The sequence below is a fragment of the Oncorhynchus gorbuscha genome, linkage group LG02 (genome assembly GCF_021184085.1).
Source record: "Oncorhynchus gorbuscha isolate QuinsamMale2020 ecotype Even-year linkage group LG02, OgorEven_v1.0, whole genome shotgun sequence".
In the NCBI taxonomy this organism is placed as follows: domain Eukaryota; kingdom Metazoa; phylum Chordata; class Actinopteri; order Salmoniformes; family Salmonidae; genus Oncorhynchus; species Oncorhynchus gorbuscha.
The window spans coordinates 106,098,508-106,108,072 of record NC_060174.1 but is presented as its reverse complement, the minus strand read 5'-3'; the positions used below and the strand labels follow the sequence as shown (position 1 = coordinate 106,108,072).

The 9,565-nt window shown below is 43.8% G+C and overlaps 1 protein-coding gene across 4 annotated transcripts in view; it reads right to left on the bottom strand.

Annotated features, from left to right (window-relative positions):
* The window catches only part of larp1 (La ribonucleoprotein 1, translational regulator), a 57,250-nt gene that overhangs the window by 28,109 nt on the left and 19,576 nt on the right, over window positions 1–9,565 (bottom strand). For all 4 annotated transcript variants that reach the window (XM_046329987.1, XM_046329980.1, XM_046329996.1 and 1 more), the window contains 2 exons: window positions 6,321–6,471; window positions 2,809–2,943 (listed from right to left, as the gene is read on the bottom strand). In XM_046329987.1, coding sequence (XP_046185943.1) covers window positions 2,809–2,943; window positions 6,321–6,471 — 286 coding nt within the window. The remainder of the gene's footprint in view (window positions 1–2,808; window positions 2,944–6,320; window positions 6,472–9,565) is intronic.

Genomic DNA, 9,565 nt, shown 5'->3' with positions numbered 1-9,565 from the left:
TATATATTTTTTAAAATGTTTTAAAGAGTTTGTTTTGAAGTATCCCTATATATTTATGTTATTACGGTGCTATCAGTCTGTTGTTAGTACACCTGCGCGGAAGTGTTACTGGAGATGGACCTGACCTGAGTGCTGTGGCAACCTGAGTGCTATGGCAACCTGAGTGCTATGGCAACCTGAGTGCTATGGCAACCTGAGTGCTATGGCAACCTGAGTGCTATGGCAACCGTGTACTGTGGAAATACGGTTTAGTAAAACGAACTGGAACCTAGCCGTTTTGTCATTTTAAGTTAACAAAACACACAAAAATAAATTAAAATGTCAAACGTTGACCACTTTATAAAAGACAAACCAAGCCTTGTTCCGGCAATGTCAAATTGTTATATATTACATGTAGCATTTAGACCATACAAATTACTATATAAAACGGATGTCTCACTTCATATATTAAAAAATAATAATAAAAATTTTAAAAAGTTAAAATATACATATTATATATTTATTTATATGAATTTACAAATCAAATTATTTGCTTTGCCATTATAGTAGTTGGAGTTTGGTTCAAACATGGTGAATCGAATCACAGGAATCAAAATTATCATTTGTGAATTGCGAACAGTCAAAAATAATTAATTGTTAGCTGTAGCATACCTTTTGGATTGTGTCTCTGCAAAACTTATTTTGTGTAAATACTTTATTTGGACATTCAATTTATGGGACATTGTAACTCTAGATCCTAGTCCGCTTGAAGTTAACACTTCTGAGGTAAGATATAGGACTAAGATACAGGGCCCTATAAAATAAAGAATCAGAACGTGCAGTACAGAAACACCACAAGGGTACACCCTTTAAAAAATATATTTTCTCATTATTGTGTACTTAATGTGGACTTTCACCTATTAATTTGGTGGTGGTGCACATATAGCCTATAACCTGTTTTAGAGAAATGTAATCATCGAATATTGTAAATCACTTTCATTGTGTGTTTATATGCCCCCTTTAGTTATCCTACGGTTCTGACTTGGAGAACACTAAGAATGGACCACAACCAGGTCAAGTTTTCCCCTATCACAGCCATTTTAAAGTCACCATTGGTCTCGGTGAAATCCCTGAAAGGTTTCCTTTGAAATTCACTGCTCGACTGAGAGAACTTACAGATAATTGTATGAGTGGGGTAAAGAGATGAGCTGGTCAATCAAAAAAAAAATCACATGAACCACATATTGCACACAGAATGAGTCCATGCAACGTATGGTGTGACTTGTTAAGCACATTTGTACTCCTGAACTGATTTAGGCTCGCCATAACAAAGAGGTTAAAAACTTAGATTCCTGCCTTGATCTTCCCCCCCAAAAAAAATCTCAATTTAATCTATATTATGTTATGTGTGTGTAGAATAGGGTGCTATAGTAGTGCACTACATAGGGAGTAGGGTGCTATAGTAGTGCACTACATAGGGAATAGGGTGCTATAGTAGTGCACTACATAGGGAATAGGGTGCTATAGTAGTGCACTATAGGGAATAGGGTGCTATAGTAGTGCACTACATAGGGAATAGGGTGCTATAGTAGTGCACTACATAGGGAATAGGGTGCTATAGTAGTGCACTACATAGGGAATAGGGTGCTATAGTAGTGCACTACATAGGGAATAGGGTGCTATAGTAGTGCACTACATAGGGAATAGGGTGCTATAGTAGTGCACTACATAGGAATAGGGTGCTATAGTAGTGCACTACATAGGGAATAGGGTGCTATAGTAGTGCACTACATAGGAATAGGGTGCTATAGTAGTGCACTACATAGGAATAGGGTGCTATAGTAGTGCACTACATAGGGAATAGGGTGCTATAGTAGTGCACTACATAGGGAATAGGGTGCTATAGTAGTGCACTACATAGGGAATAGGGTGCTATAGTAGTGCACTACATAGGGAATAGGGTGCTATAGTAGTGCACTACATAGGGAATAGGGTGCTATAGTAGTGCACTACATAGGAATAGGGTGCTATAGTAGTGCACTACATAGGGAATAGGGTGCTATAGTAGTGCACTACATAGGGAATAGGGTGCTATAGTAGTGCACTACATAGGGAATAGGGTGCTATAGTAGTGCACTACATAGGGAATAGGGTGCTATAGTAGTGCACTACATAGGCGAATAGGGTGCTATAGTAGTCACTACATAGGAATAGGGTGCTATAGTAGTGCACTACATAGGGGGCATAGTAGGAACTACATAGGAATAGGGTGCTATAGTAGTGGATGCATAGGGCTCTAGGGCCCCTAGTAGTTCACTCCACATAGGGAATAGTGCTATAGTAGTGCACTACATAGGGAATAGGGTGCTATAGTAGTGCACTACATAGGGAATAGGGTGCTATAGTAGTGCACTACATAGGGAATAGGGTGCTATAGTAGTGCACTACATAGGGAATAGGGTGCTATAGTAGTGCACTACATAGGGAATAGGGTGCACTATATAGGGAATAGGGTGCACTATATAGGGAATAGGGTGCACTATATAGGGAATAGGGTGCACTATATAGGGAATAGGGTGCTATAGTAGTGCACTATATAGGGAATAGGGTGCACTATATAGGGAATAGGGTGCTATAGTAGTGCACTATATAGGGAATAGGGTGCTATAGTAGTGCACTATATAGGGAATAGGGTGCTATAGTAGTGCACTATATAGGGAATAGGGTGCTATAGTAGTGCACTATATAGGGAATAGGGTGCTATAGTAGTGCACTATATAGGGAGCCATATGGTACCCAACCAGGCTGGCGCTGGGTGCTGTCAGTCACCTCGGAGGTCGTTCCTGTTGTTGGGGGGCATCCTGGGAACCTCGTTCTGACGGGTGTTGTTCCTGGATGCAGAGCGCTCTCTGGGCCCCTCGGACTTCACCTCCATCATCAGCGGCACCCACTTGTGCTTGTTCCCTACACACACACACACACACACACACACACACACACACACACACACACACACACACGTTAGAGCGGCACCTGTCTGTCACATTTACACAATACCAATAGTGTTGATTAGTGTCAGACCAAGCAGGCAGACCGGGATAGTAGGAAACTAGTTGATGTTGCAGGGGGGACAGAGCAGCACTAAACTAGTTGATGTTGCAGGGGGGGACAGAGCAGCACTAAACTAGTTGATGTTGCAGGGGGGACAGAGCAGCACTGAACTAGTTGATGTTGCAGGGGGGGACAGAGCAGCACTGAACTAGTTGATGTTGGGGGGGGACAGAGCAGCACTGAACAAGCGCTGTTACTTCTCCCAGCCTATTAGGTTTCACCTATGGAACTCTAAACCCTATTGAGAAATCTGATAAAAAAACACTTCAAATAAATACTCAAACTAGTTTTACTCTGTCTTCTGCACAAACTAATCCGTTTTGTAATTGCTGGAACAGTGCCCCCCCCACACACAAACTAATCCGTTTTGCAATGCTGGAACAGTGCCCCCCACAGAAACTAATCCGTTTTGTAATGCTGGAACAGTGCCCCCCCAACACAAACAAACAAATTTGTTTTGTAATGCTGGAACAGTGCCCCCCTATTAGGTTTCACCTACACAAACTAAACCGTTTTGTAATGCTGAACAGTGCCCCCCAACACAAACTAATCTGTTTTGTAATGCTGTCAGTGCCCCACACAAAACTAATCCGTTTTGTAATGCTGGAACAGTGCCCCCCCCCACACACAAACTAATCCGTTTTGTAATGCTGGAACAGTGCCCCCCACACAATGCCCCCCAAAAACTAATCCGTTTTGTAATGCTGGAACAGTGCCCCCCCCACACACAAACTAATCCGTTTTGTAATGCTGGAACAGTGCCCCCCACCCCCACACAATGCCCCCCACACACAAACTAATCCGTTTTGTAATGCTGGAACAGTGCCCCCCACACACAAACTAATCCGTTTTGTAATGCTGGAACAGTGCCCCCCACACAAACTAATCTGTTTTGTAATGCTGGAACAGTGCCCCCCCACACACAAACTAATCCGTTTTGTAATGCTGGAACAGTGCCCCCCCCCACACACAAACTAATCCGTTTTGCAATGCTGGAACAGTCAGTTAAGAACACATTCTTATTTTCAATGACGGCCTAGGAACAGTGGATTAACTGCCTCGTTCAGGGGGCAGGACGACAGATGTGTACCGTGTCAGCTCGGGGGTTTGAACTTGCAACCTTCCGGTTACTAGTCCAACGCTCTAACCACTAGGCTACCCTGCCGCACCCAGCCAGGGGTGTAGTTCCCTCGCTGGCCAGTTGGCGGTGTCAGTGCTCTGTTAGTGGAGTGTGCTCGAGGGCAGGGGACTAGAGCGAGCACGTTGAACTGTGGCGATTCTCACCTACACAGTCAGCAGATAGGCACAGGGCCACGTCACTCTTGACAGTGCACTCTGGGAGAGTTAAGAGTGACGTGGCCCTGTCTGCCGAAGGGGGTGGGTGAGAGTAACAAATCATATTTATTTCTCCAAATACATGTGCTGCAGAGTTAGAGACAATATACAAAAAAAATACAATATATCCACATATAGTATGTACACTATGAACACAAGCTATAAATACCACAGACTGCACTATGAACACTGAAGCTATAAATACTACAGACTGCACTATAAATTACATTATAACTATGTGTAGAGATTAGGGTTGTGATGCTCATTTAGGAATTTTGGGTGACATTTTTTTGGTCCGCCAAATGACTACAGTCACAGGAATAACCATATATCTCCCGCGTGTGAAGAAGCGGGATGGTTGCAGGTCCTGGGTTGGCGTGGTTACACGTGGTCTGAGGTTGTAAGGCCGGTTGGACCTACTGCCAAATTCTCTAAAACGACATTGGAGGCGGCTTGTGGAAGAGAAAATTAACATTTAATTCTCTGGCAACAGCTCTGGTGGACATTCCCTGTAGTCAGCATGACAATTGTACGCTCCCTCAAAACATGAGACACCTGTGGCATTGTGTTGTGTGACAAAACGGCACATTTTAGAATTACCTTTTATTGTCCCCAGCACAAGGTGCACCTGTGTAATGATCATGCCGTTTAATCAGCTTCTTGATATGCCATACCTGTCAGGTGGATGGATTATCTTGGCAAAGGAGAAATGCTCACTAACAGGAATGTAAACAAATTGGTGCACAATTTGAGAGAAAACATTTTTTTTGTTGTGCGTTTGGAAAAATTCTGGGTAATTTTATTTCAGCTCGTTAAAACCAACATTTTACACGTTGCATTTATATAAAAGGGAGGAATGGATAAAGGGAGGGAGATCGCGAGAGACAAAAAGAGCATTGCACAGCCCGAAAGAGGAACACACACACACACAGACGAGAGTCTAGTCAGTGGCAGAGGTCTAAGGCAGTGCTGAGTGTAGTTGTAGGATGAAAGTGCAGGGTGCAAAGTCCAAGTAGGAAGATAAACGTGGACCAGGTGGGCGGTTGGTGAGGGCCACAGCGTCGGGGGGGGGGGGTGACGTGACAGGAGGTTTTGGTTGAGATTGACCTGAACCGTTTGCCCGAGGGGACACTTTTGAAGACAGGGTGCTCAGGGGTGTAAAGGAAGGGAGGAATAAGAGCATTGCAGGTGCCAGAAAGAGGCAAGTTTCTCGCTCTCCCTATAGTCAGTCAGGAAAAACCTCATTCTGAAGGTCAGAAAACACTCGCTGGCTGGCGGACTGGTGGAATTTCAACCCTTAGTTACTGCCAAAACATCTCCCTGTCTGCATCGCCCTCCGACTCCGTGAGGGTTAGACTCGGAGTAGTAGTCACTACAAAGCCAGACTGGGGTCTGCACCATCTCCCTGCCTACATCGCCTCCGACTCCGTGAGGGTTAGACTCGGAGTAGTAGTCACTACAAAGCCAGACTGGGGCCTGCACCATGCAAAACATTTAGTAAACACGACTCATTTTCCTCAAGTGGTAATGGATATTCCTACATTGTTTGGGCCTACAGCATGAGTGTCAATTAACATATACCCACAACTTTTTCCGAATACTGTTAATCAAGTCACGACATCATTGATGTGAACACAACGACTGGCTATTTGTTATAGTTTGTGTGTTCAGACAAACCCTTGTTCTGTGTAAAAGCCCTAAGGTCAGATGTCCTACCGCACAGGGTTCGGTTTCCCCTGAACCCTGTAAAAACTTCTTTCCACCACTGTTTAACCTCATCATATTCACCACCTCCAGTGTCTACATATGTGAAAATGCACTTTTCATACACTCTGTAGTTTAGTTTTAAAAAATATTTATTTTTAAAGAGGTCAATACTGAGTAAAGTCACCCACCTTTTTTCTTCTGTCCATTTTTCTGAGAGTCGTCGTCTCCGTTCTTCTCCTCTCCAGAGTCGTCCGACTTGGCCTTCTGGTTCTCCTTGCTTTCTTCGTTGGGGTCACGTTTCTCTTTCCACTCTTTCTTAACCACGGGCTTCTTGGGGGCCTGGGGAGTAGGTTAACACAAGGTACAATATTTCCAGCAGGGATTTAAAAAAAAATTGTTTAAATTTTCTTCCTCATCCAACAACCAGGTTTAGGTGCATCACTTAGTGTGCGTTCCTAACGGCACCTTGTTCTCGATTTGGTCCCCGGTCAAAAGTAACGTAATAAATAGGAAACGTGCATCACTTAGTGTGCGTTCCTAACGGCACCTTGTTCTCGATTTGGTCCCCGGTCAAAAGTAACGTAATAAATAGGAAACGAGGAGCCATTTGAGACTAACATTAAGGTCACAGGTCACCTACAGTACACCGAGGAGAAACCACACAAAACCATTCATTCCAATGATTTAAAGTGAGAAAAAAAAAACACTACCTGAGAATATTTGTCAACAAATATTACATATTGACGTTAGCGTTTCCTCTAGGAGTAGTGTGTGTGTGTGTGTGTGTGTGTGTGTGTGTGTGTGTGGGGTCGCCGTCCGCTGCTATAAAGCTCATTTCCTGCAATTCTACACATTTTTCCTCACGCCGTGTTCTATTGCCATCTGAGCGACTCAACCTTATAAACAGAATCAACAGGGGCCCGAATGCCCCGGACATTTTAGATTCTGACTGTCACATTTAAATAAAAAAATTAAAAAGATATATATTTTGATGATCGTTCGTTCTCAAAGATGATCTCAGAGAGAGAATAAAGAAAAAAAGGTTGCTCCAATATATTTTTTTTATACACACTTTAAAATATGTTTTTAGTCGTTTTATGTTTCACCATTTTTAAAATGTATTGGCGGCAACAATTTCAAACCGTAGCAGTGCGCCATTGCTGCTAGATGCATATAGGGGAAACACTGCATTATAAATCATGTTGGTAGCAGCATGCGAAAAACAGTTTGGAAATCTGTTGCAGCTCAAGTTGACGACAAAGCCCATAATGCAATGCTCGCTCTCTGGGCTGGCTGGCTAGCTAGACTACATAACCAGATAGTGGTTGGTCCCCCCTTTTGCTGCTAGAACAGGCTTCTGGGAAGGCTTTTCCACTAGATGTTGGAACATTGCTGCTATAACAGCCTCCGCTCTTCTGGGAAGGCTTTCCACTAGATGTTGGAACATTGCTGCTATAACAGCCTCCACTCTTCTGGGAAGGCTTTCCACTAGATGCTTCCATTCAGCCACAAGATTATAAGTGAGGTTGGGCACTGATGTTGGGAGATTAGGCCTGGCTTGCAATTGGCGTTCCAATTCATTCCAAAGGTGTTCAATGGGGTTGAGGTCGGGGCTCTGTGCAGGCCAGTCGAGTTCTTCCACACCGATCTCAACAAACCATTACTCTCTGGACCTCGCTTGTGCATGGGGGCTTTGTCATGCTGAAACAGGAAAGGGCCTTCCCCAAACTTGCCACAAAGTTGGAAGTACAGAATCGTTTAGAATGTCATTGTATACTGTAGCGTTAAGATTTCCCTTCACTGGAACTAAGGGCCCTAGCCTGAACCATGAAAAACAGCCCAAGACCATTATTCCTTCTCCACCAAACTTTAAAGTTGGCACTATGCATTGGGGCAGGTAGTGTTCTCCTGGAATCTGCCTACCACTTCGCGGCTGAGCCGTTGTTGCTCCGAGACGTTTCCACTTCAGAATAACAGCACTGACAGTTGCCCGGGGGCAGCTCTAGCAGGGCAGATATTTGACGAACTGACTTGTTGGCATCCTATGACAGTGCCACGTTGAAAGTCACCGAGCTCTTCAGCCAGGCCATTCTACTGCCAGTGTTTGTCTATGGCGATTGCATGGCTATTTGCTCAATTTTATATACCCGTCAGCAATGGTGTGGCTGAAGTTGGCGTATCTACTAATTGGAAGGGATGTCTGTATCCTTCTGTATATAGTGTGTAGCTAGCTAGCTAGCTGCTACACACAATACAAAAGTCAATATCAAGCTAGCTAGCTAGCTGCGACACACAATACAAAAGTCCAATTTGTAAGTCGCTCTGGATAAGAGCGTCTGCTAAATGACTTAAATGTTAAATGTTAAATGTCAATATCAAGCTAGCTAGCTAGCTGCTACACACAATACAAAAGGCAATATCAAGCTAGCTAGCTAGCTGCGACACACAATACAAAAGTCAATATCAAGCTAGCTAGCTAGCTAGCTGCTACACACAATACAAAAGTCAATATCAGCATGAGAAGTAGCCAGCTAGCTGTAAAATCGGCTATATACGAACTGCACTATCAATTTAGGAGTCCAAAATCTCACCATGTTCAACCTGCAGACCATGTGCTTCGCAGTGGAGTCTGCCGTTTGAGCCACACACACACACACACACACACACACACACACACACACACGAGATTCTCTCCCCTACCCCGTGAGAGAGCACCATTGAGCTGGATAGCACGGGAAGGAAAATAATCGCATTGCATGATGGGGATCTAAATTATTAAAAAAATATTAGCATGACAATCAGTCTCCAATTGGATGGAAACGTAGCTAACATGGGAGAAGTTGTGATTCACCCCTCTTCTCTTCTCTCCACCACTCTGGCTTCCCCTCCTCCTCAATCAGATCTCCTGCCCCTCCAGAACCACATTTCCCAGAAGGCCTGCTGGTTGCTACTCTTTAAAAGTACAACACGGGGAAAAGAAACCAACAAAGAAATACAGTTGTATTCCTTCTTGTTCTGGGACACAACGACAGGTTGTGGGGGGTTAAGATTAGTGAGTAGGGCTGGGCGATATTCTGATCGGGTCAGCTGGGTCAGCCGTCGTCGATGGTTATGTGATGTGACAGACTGTGTGTGGTTTAGCTTATTTGAACATTAAGTTTTTAAAAAACAGAGTCTGGCAAGACAGAACACATTCAAAACGAGTCTCAGATTTTCAAGCAAATTTAAGTCAAGATTGAGACTGGGCCACACTTAGGGAACCGCAACGCCTCTTGGAAGCTATTCTGGTGCGTCTTCTGTATAAAAAAAACGGCTAAATTGTCCAGCCGAAAAATGTACCTACCTCGGGGTTTAGGCATTTAGAAGACTGAGGGGGATTATCCTGAATGGTCCCGTCTGTTTTATTTAATACATTTTTAGATTTAATTTATAT